Source organism: Scophthalmus maximus, chromosome 15, assembly GCF_022379125.1.
Source record: "Scophthalmus maximus strain ysfricsl-2021 chromosome 15, ASM2237912v1, whole genome shotgun sequence".
Taxonomy (NCBI): Eukaryota; Metazoa; Chordata; class Actinopteri; order Pleuronectiformes; family Scophthalmidae; genus Scophthalmus; species Scophthalmus maximus.
This window is the reverse complement of record NC_061529.1, coordinates 6,735,607-6,756,219: the sequence shown is the minus strand read 5'-3', so window position 1 is coordinate 6,756,219 and position 20,613 is coordinate 6,735,607. Positions and strand designations below refer to the sequence as shown.

Sequence of the window (20,613 nt, the reverse complement as noted above, 5' to 3'; positions counted from 1 at the left end):
TGTGATGTCGTCTTTTTATATTATCTTTTTATATCCATTTTTCTTTATTCAGATATTTGACCTGAAAACTGTATTGTTGTTGGAATGCTGATTTTAGTTGTCTGTGATTTATATGTTTTTGTGAGAGCACGTTGTGAATCTACTACTAAAAGGTGCTATATAAATAAAATTATTATTATTATTATTATTATTATTATGTGTTCGGGCTTCTCCTCAGAAGACCATGCAGGGAGCGAGCTGTCATTTGGGCTGCACACGTGGTCGCCGTAGTACGTCACACGCTAGTTACGCGCCTGCGTCAGACGCTGGCCCCGCCCCCTCGCCCCCAGGCCATCCCCTCAGTCCCGCGGCCGCGCAGCAGCGCCACAGCGCAGCGGCCGCGCAGACAGAATGGCGGCTCTTTTGGAATGTGTTCTGTCGCAGAAAGTGGACACCGACACGGTCACGGCCTGGTTGAGGAACCTCCAGGTGAGTGTGCGGGGAAAGGGCTTCCGAGCCGCGCGAGGGACACGTTTCGCGCCACGCGCGCGGTCCTGCCCGGCCGTCGCGTGACTTACGGGATGACATCGCTCGCGACTCAAGTGTAAACAAAAAAACTTTTAGCCGCTGCTTCGGCTAGCGGGCTAACGTCAGCCTGGCTGGTGAGGACTGTAGGCATGACGCTCCCTGCGGGTCAAGATGGAATGAAGCGTTAAAGAAGATCATATTTTTTTACTGTTATTATTATTTCTTCGGTTATTACTGTCGCTGTTTGAGGAAAGGCTGTGCGCGTTTAGCAGATGTTAGCCTGCGCGTTGTTAGCTAGGTAGCTAGCTGGTCTCTGAAGCTGTCCAGTGCAATAATGAAGATATGATAAGATACACCTTTATGCGTCCCACAGTGGGGACATTTGGACATTACAGGAGCAAAGTGGACAGAAGAATATGGAAAGAAATTTAAAAAAGCAATAGGTATGTACAAAATATAACAGAAAATATAATATATAAATAGTGTATACAGAGCAGTAGCAAAAGTTACACGTGGAGAATAAATATAAATGTTGCACAGTTTGTTATTGCACTTCAAGTGTACCAGTGAATTATTTTTTACAGTGGTTGAGTCCTGTGTGTGTGTGTGTGTGTGTGTGTTCTAATGAGAGCAGTGCTATCGACTTATCGTATGATATATGAACATGGTGGTGTTCATGTTCATATATCATACGATAAGTTATTATTTGTATTGAGCCCAATAACAGTCATTGTGTCTACATGCGTGCGTGTTTTTCTAGGATTAAGAATGATTGAATGTCAACAACAGTCCAGCAAAGTCTCGCTGCTTCGCTTCTATCCTCTCATCTGCTCTTGTCGTGTGATTAATCAATCACTGGTTTTGGTTTATAAAATGTCAGAAAATATGGATTTTTTAAAAGTATTTTTCCAAGAGACTCCGTGTCTTCAACTTGCTTTTGTCTGAGGCCTCAACGCAAGTCTAAACTTTGGATAACATTTCTCTCAGCAGCAACACAAATCGTGTAGGACCAATATACTGCAAGCTCACATGATTAAGTACCAAACCTTCTTTCTTAAAATGACAATAGTATTGTTTATAGCAATCATTTCTGGGACAATATATGAAAGTAGTTATCGTGAGAGGCCTAATAATGGCCTAATTGCTTGCTGTATTTTGGTTTAATCCGTGTCGATTATCAGTGATAATTGCAGCTTCATAAACGCCTCAATCGTCGGAATCCATTTCTCCAACAGTTGTGTGTCTCTTTTCAACAGGAGAACGACAAGCTGTCATTCTGTAAACCCGGGCTGACGGTTCACAAACAAGAATTTGTCCCGTTTCTTTTAAACTTCCTGCGAGAGCAGAGCAGTCAAGCGCTGACCCACGGTCCCGCCACACCCGCCAAGACCCCCAGCCGTCACAGGCCTGCTGCAGCACAGACGCACGGCTTCTCTGACAGGAGGGGCTGCAGGTCTGCTGGTGGTGATGGTGCCGCTTCACGGAGCGCCAGCCGTGTCCAACTGTTTTCCCCGGCCACGCCGGTGTCGCCTGATGCTGCTGGTCAGTCAGAGTCCCAATGTCTTAGCGGGGTCAGTGCTTTCAGCAGCCCTTCCTTCACCACGACATGGAGCCCCGCGTCCAGGCCCTCTGGCTCCGAGCGCCGGTCCGGCCAGAGGATCAGTCTGGGGGACTACATGGTTTCTCCTCCGGACATCCAAACACAGAAGGGCCGCAGGAGGAGTGGTGGAGGTAGTGGTGGTGGTGGCATGGCTGGACAAGGGAGACGTGGAGGACATCACTGTGATGAAAACGGACGATGGGACAGTGGGGGGAGGAGGTCAGGTAGAGGAGGAGGGCAAAATAGGATAAGCGAGCAGGTTTCACCTCCGTCTGTCGGGCAGCTCAACTTCAACAACTTGGAGGATTTCCCTCCTGTTGGGTCATCATCAGTTTCCCCAGTGTGAGTTCACAACTCTCCGTTAAACCAAAGTCTACCGCTTATTTTCCCCCCGATTTGTCTAACCGTTGTTTCCATTCATCTCTAGGCCATCCAAACCATCTAGAAGAATAAACCCAACACCAGTCAGTGCAGAGCGGCCACATTCCAAACCAAAGACCTGTTTCACCTCCACACCGTTCAGGAAGCCTTCTAGTCCCCCGTCAGGGGTCGAGGCGCTTCAGGGGTTGATGACGACGGGCAGTCCACTGAGCCTACAGGAAGAGAGGGAACTACTTAAGAGGGAGAAGTAAGTGAAACGCATAATGACTCGAATTATTCTAAAACAAAAGTTGACCATTACTCTAGTGTTCAGTAGTGGAGGAAAAGGATGACACAAATGTTTGTTTATATTTTTGATTTACCTTTCTCTATTCTACAGAGAGTTGTAGAAATGTAAACTAGACTTTTATAAATATTCATATAATATAATATTTATGTAAATTCATTATGATACTGATATTCTTTACAGATTTCTAGACACTCATTATTATTAATGACAACCTCTGCTTTTTTGGTCCAACTCAAGCATCATTTGCTCTTCATCTCCATTTATCTTTGTTTTTTTTAACGATCAGGACTTTCTTGGTTTCAGGACAAAGCGCGCCCAGCAGGTCGGCTCTCCTCAGCCCTCCTCTCTGGACCCTTGCACCCCGACAAAGTCAGGGCTTAGGATGGGATCTAAAGTTACACCTGACCCGCAGACAACTTGTCCGGAACCATCCAAAGTCACCTTCTCCTTGGAGCTGGATGTCTTGGCGGAGCTTTATTGCACCTGCATTTCTGGTAAATGGCCACAAGGTGTCACCATGCATTAAAAGAAAGTAACACCACATAAATACCAGCCATTAAACTCAGATGAAATGATTTTAAATCTAGTAAATCTCTCTTAAATCTCCAAAGATGAGGAAAAAGAGTGTGTTTGTGTTATCATGTCTTACAGAAAATCTGGTGCCGAACATTTTCCTGGAGCTTTTCTTTGTGGTGCAGTTGTTGACGTCTCGGTCGCCTCACTCCCACAACGATGATGAACAGGAAAGTTTGTGTGCTGTAAATTCAGGTCGGTCGATTCTTTTCATGTTTCACTTTTTAATCATTTAATTGTTCCAACTAGTTTTTTCCAACTTTTGTATAAATTGAAATTGAGCCACATTTTTTCATGTTTTCAGATGTTTTGGAGAGTTGTTACCTAAGACAAGTACACAACTGTGTGTATTTTGCAGTAAAGGTTCTGGAGAATCAGTTTCAGTGAGTTTTTTTCCATTTCTTTCTCACAGAGAATTTCTTTCCTCACTCTCCTATTCACTAACAAGAATATATCAGCTCACAGTTTCCCCCCTAATTAATTAAGCGACTCTGCTCCTCCAGTCGATCGCTGAGTTGATTCATAAGCATCTGCTTTGTCTTCGTAAAAAAGGCTGGTGGCTCATTTGGACAAGTGCACATTGCGTCTGCTGGCAGAGAACGAGAGGGTGGCGTCTTTCTCTCCAGACCTCCGGGACCGTCTCACTCAAGCCCAGGACAGAAGCACAGCCAAGGTAACTCCCTTGGATTTAATTATGCTAGTGTACGTGCTTTGTTTCAGAGAGTGATATTGACTAAATTTGAATATTGGTCCCAAAACACCATGAGGCCATGTTTGTATCGAAAATGCAGTTGGCTTATGTTATTAGAATCCTTGTTTGCTCCTCACTAAAGAGCTTCATAATCTGTCTCAAAACATTTGAGAACAACTTAAAACGGTTTGTTGTGTTCTCCCTCTTCTGTTCCAGCTTTCTCCCTCCGTTTCTACTTTCATTCACTCGGTCCCGTTCCGTCCTGCCACAGACAACAGGTCCAACTTCGGTAGTGACAAGGCCTTCCACACCTTTAAAAAACAGAGGTACATCACAGTTTCTTTCTTTTGTCCAGTTAAATACAACTTCTTGTACGACAGATGAAGTGTTAAGCAGATGGTGTTGAAGTACACAAGCTGAGCACAGGCTGAGCTTCAGTAACTGCTGCTGCTGATTTTGACTTCATCAGTTACTATTTTTCCTCCAGAGATATTTTTTATGAAGTGCTGCGAGAATGGGACGACTTTCACACGGAACCAGGATGGAACTTTGATGCCGCTTTAGGGAGTAGGATAAGGCAAGTACAATGATTTACTTTTTGAACCAGATGTAATTTAAAATATGAAAATGGGTTCTTAATGGGTTCTTATCCATTTGTCTTTCTTTTCATTTCGTATTTAATTGTTTTGTCTTCTTTTTTTTAGAGGAATGATGAACCAACTGTCCGCTGCTGGAAACCATTCTCATTTTGCGCGTCTGTTCCTGAAGCAGCTTGTTCAGGTAGACTGTGGTACCCCATCAACAAATTACATAATAGATCATCAAGTAATTTTATCTACATCAAATGTCTAAAATGTTAAACATACACCCTGATCTCAATATAATATACTTTTTTAGACTTGGGAGGTCTCAGATCCATAAAAATTACTTATTTTCCTTTTAGATGTGTAAAGGCCCCCGTGTGAACAGCTCCCCCGGGGACACCGCTGACAATGACCTGCTGGGTATGCTGGGAGCTGACGGCTTGGGGCGTCTGAAGCGTCTGGAAGAGCGTCTCATTCAGCCTCATGGTGTTGTTGGACCCTGTCCTCCTCCTTCCTTCCCTGGCCACCAGGAGTTTTTCAGAGACTTCTTGCAGGCGGCCAGTTGGTGAGAACAAATACGTCATTGTTGAACTGTACAATTAGAATATAAAATGGACACAGGACAAACACTTTGAATAGGCCGATTTAGGTCCAATCTCCCAAGTTTTCCTTTTCAAGCAATTAGTCAATGAGTCATTGCGTAATCTTCCATGTTGTATACCAGCTGCCAGCTGAACCAGCACCTGCAGGACAGCCTGTGTCAGCAGCTCCTCCAGCTGGATGAGGTGTCCATCCTGAGCCCCGCTGCTTCCACCGCGGAGGGAGAGGAGGAGGGAGACGGGGACATGGAGCAGCAGGTAGACTTTCAGAGTCAGACACAGATATTATGAAAATGTCAGTGTCACTGAAGTGCCATGTCAGTTTGGATCAAGCTATGTTTTTTTTAAGGCAAAAATATTTTTGTAAAGCCTGTAAAATTCTGATTTATTAAAGACCGACATGCTTTTAATTATTACGTAAACCTTTTTCATTTCAGGATGAGAAGCAGCGGTTCACCTCAGTGCTCCTCCTTGCTCGGCTTCTGGCTAAGTTTCTCGGATTCATTTCTTTTCTGCCTTACCAAACATCTGAGAGACCATCCAGAGAGATTCAAGAGGCTGCTGTAGCGCTGCGCAGCAAGGTGACGAAAACAAGTTTGAAGTAATGAAATAATTTCTTTAGACTTGTTTCAAATAGAGTAGGTGAAAGCAAGATTATTTTCATTTGATCTCATTAAGGACTCTTTAAAGTCTTCCTCTTTTTAGTCAAGACCTGGCAATTTAAATGAATTAGGAATAAAATCTCCCCGCTCTCTTGATACGTCAGAGCGTTCCAGTGTTGGATGTGTGCGCTGTGCTGAGTAACAGTGTGAAAAGGAGACGCACCATCCTGACTGTCCCCTGGCTGGTGGAGTTCCTCTCCATGTTGGACTTTGTCGGCCCCCTGCTGCTCTGCTACAGGACCACGTTGGGCACACTGCTTCTCCTGTACAGGTCTGTCTCCGGTTTCAAATCCTCCATATCTTAAACATCATATTTTGTAAAACGGACAATATTTTTAGTCTTGTTGACCACTCAAAGCACTTAACAGCACAAGTCGCGTTCACCTATTCACACACATTCATACCATTCTTCAATACACAGCGCTTCAGCCATCTGGGGCAGTCTAGGGTTCTAGTCTTGCTCAAGGACATGTGGACTAGTCAGAGCCATTGTGAAATATCAAATAAACATGTAAGAAATCAAGTACATAAGATCGATTTTGTAAGTTGGGATATAATTTTTAAAACTAAAGCACAACAAACATACAAAATAATGTTTTTAGAAATATTTTTACTTACCCAGTAAATGTCAAAAAATATATATTATTGTTCAAATAGACTCAAACACCCTACTACCTCATCTGCTCTTTATATCTCTGAATGGTGATTTGGCAGAATATGAATTTGAAAACCCCACCCCACGAATTTACAGAACTGAAAAGCAACAAACAATTACACATTTTTCATTGTTTTTGTAGATGTTTGACCTCTTGTTGCCTCTGTAAGTTTGGTTTGATATGCCTCTGGTAGGAAAATGTTGCTGAGCAGGTGTGGAGAAATCTGTTACCTGAACAAGCTGCTGATGTTGTCTGTGCTCGGGTGGCTTTTCCAGGTGAGATTCAACTTGTAGAGGTTGCAGATGTTGTTTGTTCTTTGCAGAGAAAAACGTAAATTGAATAGAGGAATACGATTGGTTGCTATTTAAAACCTCATTTCTTGCCTTTGTCCTAAAATCATATTATTTCCTTTTTTGCACAACAGTTAAATGTGATTGAACTGGTTGTGTTTTAGATTCCTGTGATTCCCGAGGACATTTTCTTCACCAGTGAGTTCACGGTGGTGGCTAAGCTGGAGGAGGGCACCACAAGTGGTGTAGGACTCGTGAGTAAAATATTCACTCTAGTTGGTATTTGTGGATGAAATGCCCACCGCTGGTTTTCCATTTATACTGAGGGCTCTCTTGTTATTTTCAGGACTGCATTTCTCTCGTGGATCAGCAGCTTCTCTATACATGTTGTCCATTTCTTGGTGAGTGGTAATATGTTAATCTTTTATATTTACAGGCACATCTTCAACATGTTTATCTGTAGCAGAGTTGGTACAGTTTTCTCTATAGACGAGGTAAATGCTGTTAAATCGTGAGCCAGAGAGGTTAGATCACATCTGGTCCATAAACTGTATGTTCAGATTAAATAGGCCACAAAGAAACAACCGTGGACTGATGTTCCCTGCCTTGTTTTTAATCGGTTCAGGTGAGTTCCGTAAGCTCCTAGCTGCCTTTGTGTCTGGAAGCACAGCCAAAAGTGGAGGAATCATCCGCAAGATCACTCCCACTTCGGCTGAGCTCAGGGACACACCGGCTGCCAACCGGTCGCATCAAAAACTGCAGGTGAGTCAACAGAAAAATGTGAAATGGCATCAGTGATTCGCCTTTGTGTGAGTATTTAAAACCGACCAGTCGAATGTGACAGGTGGACCTCGAGCAAGCCTTCTTCCACAACCAGCCTCCGTCGCTGCGTCGCACCGTGGAGTTCGTAGCGGAGAGAATTGGATCCAATGGCGTCAAGCACATGAAGTTAGTATCACAGTAGTTCTACATACTGTGAGCAGATTGAGAGATTTCCAAGTCATATGTTTCTAAATCAACTGTATCTTTCACAATCTTTTTATTTTGCTTTGACCAGTCTTCCACCAAATAGCTTTTTAGAATTGAAAAGGGCTTTTCAGAGCAGCAGGTAATCCGTCCGCACGTTTGATTGGTTGCCTTCCTAAGAAGCTAGTCAGCGTTCAACAGCACAAATTTACCAGCACTTAGATGGTGGCTGATGTGAATTCACCACCCTGTGTAGATGTAGACGCATCATGTTTACAGCTTCACTCAAACTTAACTACATATTATTTATTTGATTTTTCTTTTCTTTTTGTCTTTTCACATGGGTTTGTTTTCATGTTTATTTTTTCATTTTTGACAGGGCTACGCTGGTGAATGAGTTGGTGGAGAGAGGAGAGAAGATGCTGAGAGACGGACTGGAGATGCCAAACTCCAATCCTTCAAAACTGAACGAGTCCATCTGCGCTCAGCTGTGTGATGCGGGACTGGAGGCCCTGCCGAGAGCCGCGAGGTACCACGGCCTCTTTTTCAAGCAACAAACAAAACTGTCTTTCAAGTCCATAGATTTGGAAATATCTTGAATGGACCTGAATGACCATTTGATAGTCGGAAAAATATTGTTTTGTTTACAAGTGTTTCATTTCTGTGGGGGTAATCTCATCTTTATGGTAATCTCTGTCCTCTGGGATTTGCAGATTTTGTTGTGAGAAGAGTCCTGAAGCCATAAGAATTCTCCTCCCTGATGAAACCTCTGCAGCTGTAAGTAAATCTCCATGCAATAATAATGATATCATATCACTCTAAGCCCCTGCGACAAAGTTTGACACATTCATTTACAAAATAAATCAAGTCTCTAAATGCAAGTTATTTTTTTCATAACAGGAAAAAAAACATAATAAAAACTTTGGGTTGTTTCCATGTTTTTGACTTATTGTCTCTCTGCAGGTCCTGACCACTTCTGAAAATATCACCCAACGTATTGCAACAGAAAAAGCCTGCAGCTGGCTCTCCACCAACATTACAGGTACAGTAACTACCATACCTGTGATTATACAAGTTCATACCCTGTTAAATGCATGTTATTTACACTCTACTTTGATTATGTTGTGTTCCAGCACAGTCTGCAGTCTTTAGCTTAACCTATTCCTCAGACTGCCATTTTCATCTCATTCTTTTAAAAAAAATAGACATTTTCTTGAGATGTGCATATTGTCAATGTGTAGCTTATACTTTGAAGACAGACATACTGTATGTCAGTGTGATGTATGCATGTCAAGCCACTTCACTGTAAGGGGGCACAAATCCAAATCTTTTTCTCCTGATTCTGATTTCTCGACCTAGGATATTTCCAGTAGCAATCGGATAGCAGTGCTCTTTTTTCCCCAAATGTGATTTTTTTATGTTCGAGAACCTGAGGTCAGGGTTTACACGATGGCCAATTTGTCAATGTCAAGTACTAAATGAGGATACATGCAATGTAGTGAAACAAGCAAAAACACTGGTATGATTTTATAAAGAAGGCACAGGACACACTGCCTTTGTCACGTGTGTGTGTGGTGGTCTCAGAACGACCTCCTAGCCCTTTCTGCTGCTGTCATCTAGAGCTGCAGATGTCACGCATGATGCGTGAGATTACCTGCAAAAATAGACAGGGTTAAGCTTTGTAGATATTTATTTAGATGTCATACTGGCAAAATTTAATAAAACTGACACCTTTTACTGCGGGTATATAAGACATGGCTGACACCACCAAGCTCTCAGTCCTGCTAGGATCCTGCTACAGAATATTTATTTTGTAGATGAAAATATAGTGAGTGCTGTGGTTAAAGGTTCCCTAAGGACATCCATCACAATTCTTCCTTTCTGTTTTCCTGCCGTCAGCGCTTATTAGGCGCGAGTGGAAGAGCAGATATGATCGTGTGATGAAGACTCTGGGTAGCCCAGCGGCCCCAGACTCGGGGGATGTTGAGCGGCCTGTGGTCGAGCTGGTCACCCAGGAGCAGTCGACTACTCCCAGGAGAAAACACAGAAGTGAGAGAGTAATGGCCTGCCCGCCACACTGCGGCCACAGTGCTTCACTGCCCTCAGACATCCTCATTGAGATGAAGGTGTGTTCACAAAGGGATGATACAGTGTTTTAGCACTTCAGTAATGTATTGGTTGTGATTTTTATTTATCATTACTTCATTTGACAGTACCAGCTGCTACAACTGGGCACTTCCTGTTAAAGTTCTTATTCTGCAATTCTTTGTTTTAGATGTTCAATTTTCTATGCAGGTTAGTGTTATGTCACCAGTTAGATTAAGGAACCAGTCATTTCTGTCTGAATTTCTATGCCCATGTGTTGTTGTTGTTTTTTAATGTAGGAGTGGTTGAGCATCGCAATCGGCCCCAGGACTGATGGGGAACTGCCAACAGACTTTCAGCTCAAAACGCTGCTGCAGCGAGTGGGAGACACTCTGGCCTGCAGGAAGGTACATGACACGCACAAGTGCAACAGAGCATCACTTGTACTGGATTTACTGAATTTTTTTGCCAGTATTGGTCACACTTCTTTTTTTTTTTCTTCTTCTCATTTCTTCTTAGTTTTCAACTGTGCTGTCGGAGCAGATGCTTCAGAACTCTACCGTCCTGCTGGCCTGCAAACTGGGTAAGAGTCCAGGGCTTTATGATGAACTCTTGAGGGCGTGTTCAGTCTAGTCCGTACCAATATAACGGTTGTGAATGGAGCCACGGACAATGGCCCGGACCAGCGGTCCGACCAAAAGAGCTGGTTTCATTCCAGATCAAACTGAACCATGGTGTGGAAGAGAAGCAAAAACGTGGTACCACATGGGGAGAGGGGAGGACACCACACACATAATTGCAAATTTCGCAGATTTGCTTGCAGTCTTCGCCTCAGACGATACAATGCTTGAGGATGATGAGGATTTGTATATAGCACATTCGAACTAGTGTCGAAATACTGAGCCTGAAGTTGGTGATGCGCGATGATATGACAGACAGTGGCTACGAAATTAAATAAATGAACTGGTTCATTCATTTTTCTTCATTCAAACAGAAAGACTACTACTCGGCGAAAAAACTATATGCCGACATCAGACACATGCCGGTCCACAAACTAATTAATGTCAAGTGTAGGTGGTGATGATATATATGTCATACAACATTTTTTTAGTGCGCTCCCTAAATTGCAAATGTATGAAAACAGGTACACAATCTCGTTATCCCTTAAAATATAAACAGAGCTGTTTGCCCTGTTTTGTGTGTGTGCGCGTCCTGCTCAGTGTCCGCTGAGCTGCCGGTGCTGTCTCTGTCTGTGGGCGGCGGAGGAGGGTGTGAAGTTCTTGCGGGTCCTGGTGCCGGGTCAGAGCCTCCTGTCAGATCGCTGCTGGAGCAACTTGCTGAGCTGTGGGAGAGAGACTGCTGCTCCTCCGCCCCCCTGCACCTGCTCTTCACCGCGCTCACCGTCACTGCTGTGCTGAAGGCCAGCGACACCGAGGTACGTCAACAACCTCGTACCCGTGTACTTTACCACATACTGTATGTGTGTCTTCATTCATAATTTTTTATATTTATTTATGATTATTATTGACTGCATGGTGGCGTAGTGGTTAGCACTTTCGCCTCACAAACTGGGCAAGAAGGTTCTGGGTTCGAATCCCAGTTCTGTGTGGAGTTTGCATGTTCACCCCGTGTATGTGTGGGTTCTCTCCGGGTTCTCCGGCTTCCTCCCACAGTCCAAAGACATGCAGAATGGGGTTAGGTAAATTGAAGACTCTAAATTGACCGTAGGTGTGAATGTGAGAGTGAATGGTTGTTTGTCTCTGTATGTGGCCCTGCGATAGGCTGGCGACCTGTCCAGGGTGTACTCGGCTTCTCACCCAATGTTGAGGACATGAGAGGGTTATGACATGCAGCAAATGACCCTCTATTTTGAATTTCCAAAAACTGACATTTTTTTCTATTTTATTGTTGATGAATTGAATCTTTTCTATGACCGACTCTGTAGTCTTCGATGTGTTACAAAGAACTCCTCTGTCTTTTCAGTGGAACAACTATCTGTTCCTGGTTCGAAAGCTGGTTGACAGAGGAATCCTGGGCGAGGAAGAGGTCATATCTCATTGGAGGAAACTAACAAACTTGGCCTTGCTGGCGGTAAGAGCTCGCTGCATTTTATTATGTTACATTCCGCCGTACGTATTTCTTTCACTAGCGATTTGACCCCGTTTGACTCTTTTCCGCTCTCCCCGGCTCACTTTGTTCTCTCATTTTGGTCTCATTTCAGGAGCTGATAGAGAAATTTCAGCTGCAGTCACAGAGTATTAAACTCCCCTTGCCTCTGGCTGAGTTACCAAGTCAAATGGACACACTGCAGGTCTCACATCAGACAGTGGAGGGCGCTACGTGACAACGATAACACCATCCAAATTTCCCATGACAACCTTTGTGTGATCACCACAGCGTTTTAAGTCGCATCTGTCAGTATGTTGCTCAAGAGAGAGCTTCACTTCTGTGTGAATTCATGTTGTTGACCATCTTTACAGTTGCCATTTCTGCGCAGCCCATCAAAGCGGTTGCCCCGTCGGCCTCTGCACAGACGTTGCGAGACTTTAGACTTTTTGTTCTCCTCCTTCTTGTGAAGTGTCAGCACAGCCTTTCATGAATCCCTCTGCTCTTTTGCTAAGGTGCTGGTGAGAACCAGAAAGCCCTGCCAGTCAGTGGTAGTAGCAAGGGAGACCTCGCTGTCTCTTACCTTAGATCCGCGGAACCTTCCTGCAAGCAAACCTGTACACGACCGTGTCTGAAGGGAAATGCCAGTAGATCAAACCTTTCAAACAGTCAAAACCATAGCAGAGTATGAGCAAAGACAGGAGAAGGGTGCCTGAGGTGGGCATTTTTGACTTTTTGCAGCCAACAATGTAAACTGAGCAACTTTGCTGACACATGAAGGCAATAACCAAATTGAAAATGACTGCATATCTCTAGAGTTGACACGAGATCCAACCACAACAGCCAGATTCCAGAGTCTTTGTTTTAGACAAGTTTTCTAAAAATGGACTAAAACAATTTTGTTAATTTTTAGACCCAACAGAGAAGATTAATGTCTTTATTTTAGTACAGCACTTTGACACACTGCCTTCGACCGCCACCACTTGTGAATTGCATTTTTCTGTCATGGATGCAGGACCGCATTTGTGATTATTTTTGTTCATGTTAAATGAGCGCCATAATTCTCTGCTGCTTTTAACTTGAAATATTTTTTATGTCGCCGCAAAAGTTTAAGATGTAATAATAAAGATGTATTCTAGTTTAAAGTGTGTCGCCATCAGCTGTCATCCTTTACTCATCTTAAAGTACCAATGCAATAATCAAAAAATACCGTATTACAAATTAAGCATCAAGTAGTTTATTAAGTAAAAATACATGTGTATTATACGACAGGTTGTTAATAGTGATGGGTCAGTGTGTAAGTTTACAGTTGAAGCTGATTGAAAAGCAATAAGTAACTACAAGCTGTTAGATGAGTAAAAGTATTGTATTATAAAATGGAAATATACAGTACAAGTACATTACTCAAGTAAATTAACAGATATTACTTTAATAATGGTATGATGAAGCCAGAGATCTGAAATAACTTATTACTACTTTTTATCTGAAAAATTTGACTTGTAATGTCAACATTATGACATTTTATCTTCCACCCTCTTTCATTTGATGAGGTAAAACCATGATTAATTTGTCTAATTTTTTAAAATTTTATTATAACATTATTTATTAATATGCTAACAAAAAGACTGCTTGTTGGTTGGTCATAATTTGACATACGCTTAAATTTGACCATTTAGTGACATATTGCACCATTTTGACTTGGGAAGTCTAAACCTTTGGACCGTTGATCTAAAAATGTGGACTTAATATGTTAATATTTTTTGACTTTATGACTTTTTTCCCCCTCATCATTTTGTGTGCAAATTTGAATGCTCGGTTTAAGTCAAACATCTGATTCAAGTTGTTGAAAAACAAGTGGCTTTAACTTGCATAATTTTGAGTTTTTATCTCAAAATTGATGCCCCTTGTCGAAAAGTTATGACCTATAATGAACAATGTTTGTTTAACTTTATCCTCCTCTATTTCTTTATCAAATCAGATTTTGACGAATCAACAAAACAAATTAGAATCCTCTACACTTTAAACAGTGGAGGATTTAAATAATAACAGACATGCAAAAAAAAAAAAAAAAAAGTATTTGACTGTAGCTCAGTAGGAGGAGGGGGAGGAGTAGGGGAGGGGGAGGGTCCTGCAGCCTCCCGCCTCCCTCCTCCCTCCTCCCGCTCGTGCCGACAGGAAGTTTGGGTCTCAGAGTTTGGGAGGAGACCGACGCGGCGGGCGGCTCGACCGGGTGGACCCTCGACCGACCGACCGACCGACCGACCAGCCGGCGGACGGACGGACGATGACCTGAGCGGACTCCGCCCTCCCGCTCCAACTTGTGTCGGGGCCGATGAGCAGGACCGCGGGAGGAGATGTTGTTCCACCCGGGCCGCGAGTCGCGTGCGACATCGTCGTAAGACATCATGGCAAACGTGAAAGTTGCCATTCGAGTCCGCCCTCCCAGCGCGAGGTAGGCGACGAGGCTAGCCCACTTCTAATCAGCTGCCAATTAGCAATTAGCACGACGATGAATTAAACTACGTGGGTTATTGCACCTCGTTACGGAACTTTTCTAGCTTATCATCGCAACTCTTGTTGTTGTCGGGGTTACTGGCCATGGGAGAGAATTAGCAAGTTGTATTCAAAACAGAACTCGTTCTCATATTGACTTTTTTTTTTTTTTTTTTTTTTTGCGCACACACCTGTAATACACCTAGCTAGTAGCTAGCATGTTGGCTAGCTGGACAAGTGTAGAACAAGTGGTGCACACGGTCGCTGCTGACATGTGTGACTGTCAGTGGTGTTTGTCTGAAGAGGCTCACTGTTCAGCTTCGTGTGCTGCTGAGGACTGTGCAGAAAGATGGAGCCCTGTGCCACAACACAGTGACCATCAGGGCTAATTGGGGTTTATGATTATGAATTGTGATTCACTCAGGACACCTCTCTGCTTGAATGACTGCAGCCTGGACGGAACAGTGTTTTTAAAAAAAATGCCAGCTAATTATGTATAGAAATAATTGGGGTGGAAAAACACTGTCACCAATTAAAAGAGCCAAGAGTTCCATTCTGTCTCAAGTGTCTGCACTCAATAATTCCCCAAAATATTGACCTCTTGACCTCCAGGTTTTCATTGAGCTGCTTTGAATTGGGAAAAAATCCGTGAGAGCCGATTAGTCGATCAACAACAAATTAATCAAACACCATTTTTCATAATTGAACAGTTGTTGGAGGAGTCATTATTATTTTGTTGTCCATTTGCAGGTCCCTGGTTGATGATCACCTAATTTTTGTTTGGGTTTTTTCATGGACATAACAAGCGATTTGTAAATGTCGCCTCTGCTCTTGCTCTGGAAGATTAGTTGATCAAAGTTTTTAATTTGTATCAGTTGCGGTCTAGAGTCTGATCGATTTATCGTTTGGCCGGAAAAAATCGGGCGGTATGAGACTTTCACAGACATATTGGTATCGGCGTTTATGTTTGCCGATATGGATTTTTAACATATACATTGGCCAATATATACTGTATGTGTATCAGTCATTTTTTTCTGAAAAGTTCATCATATCTCACGTTTTTTTGTTGTTGTTGATTGAAGAAATCCTCTGAGAACACAAAACATACTTAATTCTCATTTGCTCATTTTACTTAAAGTGATTTCATGAGAGGCATTTATGGGGAGAAAAAACGAACTTTCCCCTCATTTCACAGTGCTGTAAAATCTGCTGTTGAAGTAGCAAAGTAACACAAGGATGTAGTAAAGTTGCTCTGCTCCACCGGAGCACCCCCTGTACATTAACAGGCAAGTTTCTGCAGCATGTTGAGTAACAGGTCTTCAGGGTCTGGAGATATATACGTTCTATAATAGCCCCCTGAATCACATTTAACTTAATTTTTTTGCAGAGGTGCTGAATCTTGAGTCTACGCTACCGTACCATGACAAAGCATTATTCAAGCTATGAAGGGCCGGACAATGATTCTTTCAACCAGTCTTCCTGGTGTTTTGCACAACAAAAGAGTTTCTTATCCATAATGTTCACTTGTGCAAAACATATGTCCGTCCTGATTTCTGGCTCTGACACTCGTACTGTCAAGGATGTATCGCCTTACTTTTAGATTTGAATAACGGCTGCGTGACAGAGACATTCCTCATTTGCTCAGGCATAGTTTGTTGGTCTTTGTTTTATTTGACCTTTAGGATTCAGTGGGTGCCCCCCCTCAGAGTGCAGTCCGCCTCTCACATGTGCAAGAAACATGTAAGCCCAGTTGTGAAATTGTTTGTCTCAGGTTTTTTTTTACGAGGTTGACTATTTTCAACCTCCAAACCTCCTCCTCCTCCTCCTCCGTGCCGGTTGGAGTTAGAGGTTGAATGTTGGTGGTTTTGGGTGGGGTCACCACTGCCGGTGTTGGCAAAAATGAGTCCCGATTGGTGAAGGGCAGGGGCTGACTGATTACAATAGCCCGAACCCACCACAGACACACGGCCAGCTTTTGCCATCACTAGCACTCCTGGAGATCGAGACTCTCTTGTTGCGGTTGCCTGCAGTTCTGCATGTGTTGCATCAGTTGTGCCTGGTCCAGCTGTTGAAGCACACACACAGCTGACAACTGACCCAGTTTTACTCACTTGAACACACACATACAAGGACACACGCTGGTCCCAGTTACACACACACACACAAACACACACACACACACACACACACACACACACACACACACACACACACACACACACACACACACACACACACACACACACACACTTGTTCACTCACACGCACACTCTTGTGGAAACGGCCCAGGCTGTGTCTCATCAGAGGATCTCCCTGGAGTGTGAGGGTCTGTTTTCATTTGAATCTGAAACTGTTCAACTTTTCAGAGTGGCGATTTCATGGATCGCACACACAAACACAAAGATCTGTTGTTGTAACTGTCATGTGATCACCTCCGGTCAAGTGGAACCAGCCTAAATTGGATTGGACATTCTCTCAAATGATATCAACAGCAGCAACAGAGGGTTTTAAATCAATTTGAGTCCGACTGTAATGGGCGAATATTGTGAATCCATTGTTAGTTCTCGTGTCTGGTTTGCATTGTGGGTAGTGGGAGATGCTGATCAACACCGAAGTTCCCCTCCGGTCTTCTCTTCTCAGTTGGAGGCTTGTGCCTTTGTTTTCTTCCAATCCAACAGAAGTTGTCCGAGGTAAAAAACAGTTGCTCTCTTCTTCTTCCTCCACAGGGAAGGTGCGGATGGAGGAAGGCTGGCGGTTCAGGTGGAGGATAAGTTTGTGAGGATCCAAAATGTGAAGGTGAGTGTTTCTGTATAGATTCATTTATCACAGCAACAGGAAGTCTACAGCTTTTAGATTAGCCGTTTCCTGCCTGATGTCATTGTTGTTTATTATTGATGGAGCTCACAAGTACACACTGAGACACCCCCCCCCCCCCCCCCCCCCACACACACACACACACACGGAGGGACCATTCCTGTCAAATCCATTCAGTCTGGACACTTCTGTCTCCAGGCCTTTATTAAGGACAGTCAAGACGGAAATTTCAGGGTTGAATTTTGATTCAGAAATTAGCATAGGTTTCAAGGAGGTTTTGCACATTTGGAAATAATTATCATGTGAGCTTTCACTAAAGTTACCAACCTGCCATTTCAGATGTCTGGGTAGACTTGTCTGCAGGCAGTCTGGTGCAGTTCCCACAGTTTAAGTGTGGAACATGCTACACACTGTTTTATCATTTATGTGAGCGTGTGCCTTAGCTAATATTGAGACGTTGGAGGGGACCGTTTGTAGATAGCTTGCAGTTAAACGCCATATGTGTACAAATAAAGCAAACCTACAAAAAGGTTAAAAGTCCTTCATCTTCAAAATAAATGTAAAAACCCACATTTGGCTCCTTTACTTGCCACATGTGTGTGTGGGACTTTGTTTAATTTGGTTAGATTTTACATGCAGAAGCCTCGAGAGAAGTTGGGTGGGGGGTGGAGATTCAGTTACAAATGATGTGACAGAGATAAACCACATATGGCTTCCCTCTGCCATGGAAAAGGATCAAGACTCCTTGGCTCATGCAGGTCTCATGGGAGTAATTATTTATGGAAAAGTGGGACAATTTGGGGGGAACAGAGAGAGAAAATAGCGTGGATTTTACAGGATGATTAATTTAAGGCTCGCAAACAGCAAATAACACAAGCTACAGAGGCGTAGAAATAAATTAAAACTTGTGAAACAAGAAAAAGATAAAGGTTTGTCTTTCACAAATAGTCAACTTAGTTCTCCACAACACCATTTGTCAGTGGTGGGATCTTTCGGAGAGAGGAGATTTGCCTGTAGCCGGTGTTGCTCTTAGCTAATCCCTCGCACCACAAGGCCATTGTTGGTTAAAAGGAGTTAAACGGTCTCTGTTTCAGGTGAGGAAATTGCCCATGTGCAAATTGATACCCAGAGCTTAGTGTTGCCCAACGCTGCTGCCAAAAGTAGGATAAAACCTTTTTTCATAAATGATAAAGTCGTCAATATGTTAAAGTAATTTAGCTTAGTAAGTATAACCGAAGTAAAAATATGCTTTTCTCAAACTTTTTCTCGACATGAATCTACCAGTGAAGTGTTTTTTATCAAGGCCTCCAACTCTTACCAGCTCCAAAGTTGCTGTTTTTGCTGCTGATTCTGAACTCACCAAAATCATTTCAAAAATGTTTTGGTGTTTGATAGAAAAACAAAATTACATATATTAATTCATTTTAAATATCAGGTTTTGGTTTCAACCATCGGTGTTAAAGAACAGCTTAAGACTTTAATCTTGTTGAAGAAGAGCTCAGGTCTGCAAACAATAATTGTCACGTCTTGCTTTTCCTAGGTATATGGTAATAATACTGATTTTTCATCAATTTATAGTATATCCGAGCTCCATCATTGATCAGTTCAGCCACAGGTTCCACTTCTCCACGGACAAAAGCCAGAGGATCAGTGAAACGAAAATATGAGTTTTATTTAGAGCAAATGAAGAGGTTAACAACCTTTAATCTAATAAAAAAAAAAAAAAAGCCCTCAAAAACTGGAGTACACTGAACGTCACTGAACTGAGATGGATCTGCAGGTTGGATGTAGTGATTTAGAAGAAATGCTGAGATGCCGGACTGTTTTTCCATCATGGCCATTGTGCCTGGACAAGTCCAAATGCTGCTGTGTTGTTGTTGTTCTTATTTCCTCAGTGGAGGATTCTCTCACAGTAAGCAGAAAGTTGTTTAGAGTTAATGCGCCGAGGCGAATAAAGGACTGTAGGAGGAGTGAACGCGTTGTTAATGAATGGAAACAGCTGGCTTGCAATTCCACACTCTAGCGGTCTCATAAACAAAAGCTATAGTACCTGGCTTTTTTAAAACCACTTCACATTTCATGTTATTAAATGCAGACACACATTATCCCTTGAAAGTGTGTACAAAAAGTGCTGTAAAACAAATTCCTGTGTACTTATTTCTGATAAATTGCTACTGTGTGATGATAAACATTAGTCACTGTATTTCAGATCAGATAAATGAGTAAAAGTTTGTGTTTTTTTACTCTTGTGTTTTCCTCCCTGAAGCTGGATGGACGTGCAGACGGGGCTGTAGATTCCAGGGAGAAGCTTCTGGAGTTTTGTTTTGACTACAGCTACTGGTCGGTGGACCCTGCAGACCCTCACTATGCCTCGCAGGAGGAGGTAATGACCGTACTCCCTCACTGGCTCTGTTTACATGAACCGCAACGTCCTCGCTTGGACCTTATCCTTAATGAGATTATTCTACAGCTATTCAACATTTTTCTCTCTCCAGAATTTTCCCGTTTACATGCAATGGGGCATTCTGCAGTCCAAATAATGACTGAATTCTCCCTCCATGGTGTGTTACAGCATCTGAGTTTACATCCAGTTTTCAACCTTTAACCCTAATTTTCTTTCATATTGCTGTTATGAATCCAATTTATGGCTATCGTATTGGAAATTTAGCCTTGATTTAACTGTGCTTTGAGAAATTCTCTTACAAATAGACAGGCAGCAAGTACAACCACCAAACAATCAACGCATTTGTTTTTATATGAGAATTTCTTAAACCGAGTATTGTCCTGAATACACAGCGTATGAATTAGGGCTGTCAATCTTCCTCTATAATCCCCCTTCCGAATCTCATTCCTTATTATTTAAAGAAATGAAACATTTGAATGAAATTTCTAACAAAATTTATCCCGTTCTGTTGATGCTCATTCGAGCATTATACCAGCAACAGTATTTCACGAGAGTCGCGATGTCTATATCTGAAGAAAATAAATCATCAGCTGATGCGCAGTTTTCTCTCTTCTTTTCTCTGTCTCTGTCTCTGTCTCTGTCTCTCTCTCTTGGAACTTGGGTAAACAAAACAACGTTCTCAAACTCAATGTAGAAAGACAGGGCTGCCGCAGTAAGAAAGACGTAGTAATTACAGCATTCAAAATTATAAATTTAACATTTGACTCCTGAAATTCCATCCAACAACCCTAGTATAAATAAAATGAAGTCAGTCAGCAGGATTAATGCAGTAAGTTAGATTAGTCTATAGTTCATGTCCTTAATGTCAGATTTGGTTTGACATTTGTTCAGTGCTATCTTGAGATTATCCTTG

General features: G+C 42.6%; 2 protein-coding genes across 4 annotated transcripts in view; both read left to right on the top strand.

Annotated features, from left to right (window-relative positions):
* The first annotated feature begins 317 nt into the window (after positions 1 to 317).
* Positions 318 to 13,134, top strand: cdan1 (codanin 1). The gene is made up of 28 exons (XM_035610626.2): positions 318 to 468; positions 1,764 to 2,449; positions 2,535 to 2,735; positions 3,081 to 3,271; positions 3,429 to 3,545; positions 3,655 to 3,733; positions 3,903 to 4,023; positions 4,258 to 4,367; positions 4,529 to 4,618; positions 4,746 to 4,821; positions 4,985 to 5,190; positions 5,350 to 5,482; positions 5,662 to 5,805; positions 5,991 to 6,157; positions 6,736 to 6,817; positions 6,997 to 7,086; positions 7,179 to 7,233; positions 7,458 to 7,594; positions 7,677 to 7,780; positions 8,178 to 8,327; positions 8,512 to 8,575; positions 8,762 to 8,840; positions 9,698 to 9,924; positions 10,183 to 10,290; positions 10,403 to 10,466; positions 11,104 to 11,318; positions 11,867 to 11,974; positions 12,105 to 13,134. The coding sequence occupies exons 1-28, from the start codon at positions 391 to 393 to the stop codon at positions 12,225 to 12,227; spliced, it is 4,005 nt and encodes a 1,334-aa protein (XP_035466519.2). The 5' UTR covers positions 318 to 390; the 3' UTR covers positions 12,228 to 13,134.
* Positions 13,135 to 14,177: 1,043 nt separating this feature from the next.
* The window catches only part of stard9 (StAR-related lipid transfer (START) domain containing 9), a 38,999-nt gene continuing 32,563 nt past the window's right edge, over positions 14,178 to 20,613 (top strand). For all 3 annotated transcript variants that reach the window (XM_047337671.1, XM_047337670.1, XM_047337669.1), the window contains exons 1-3: positions 14,178 to 14,441; positions 17,209 to 17,278; positions 19,563 to 19,679. In XM_047337671.1, the coding sequence (XP_047193627.1) occupies positions 14,395 to 14,441; positions 17,209 to 17,278; positions 19,563 to 19,679 (234 nt within the window). In that variant the 5' untranslated portion in view covers positions 14,178 to 14,394. The remainder of the gene's footprint in view (positions 14,442 to 17,208; positions 17,279 to 19,562; positions 19,680 to 20,613) is intronic.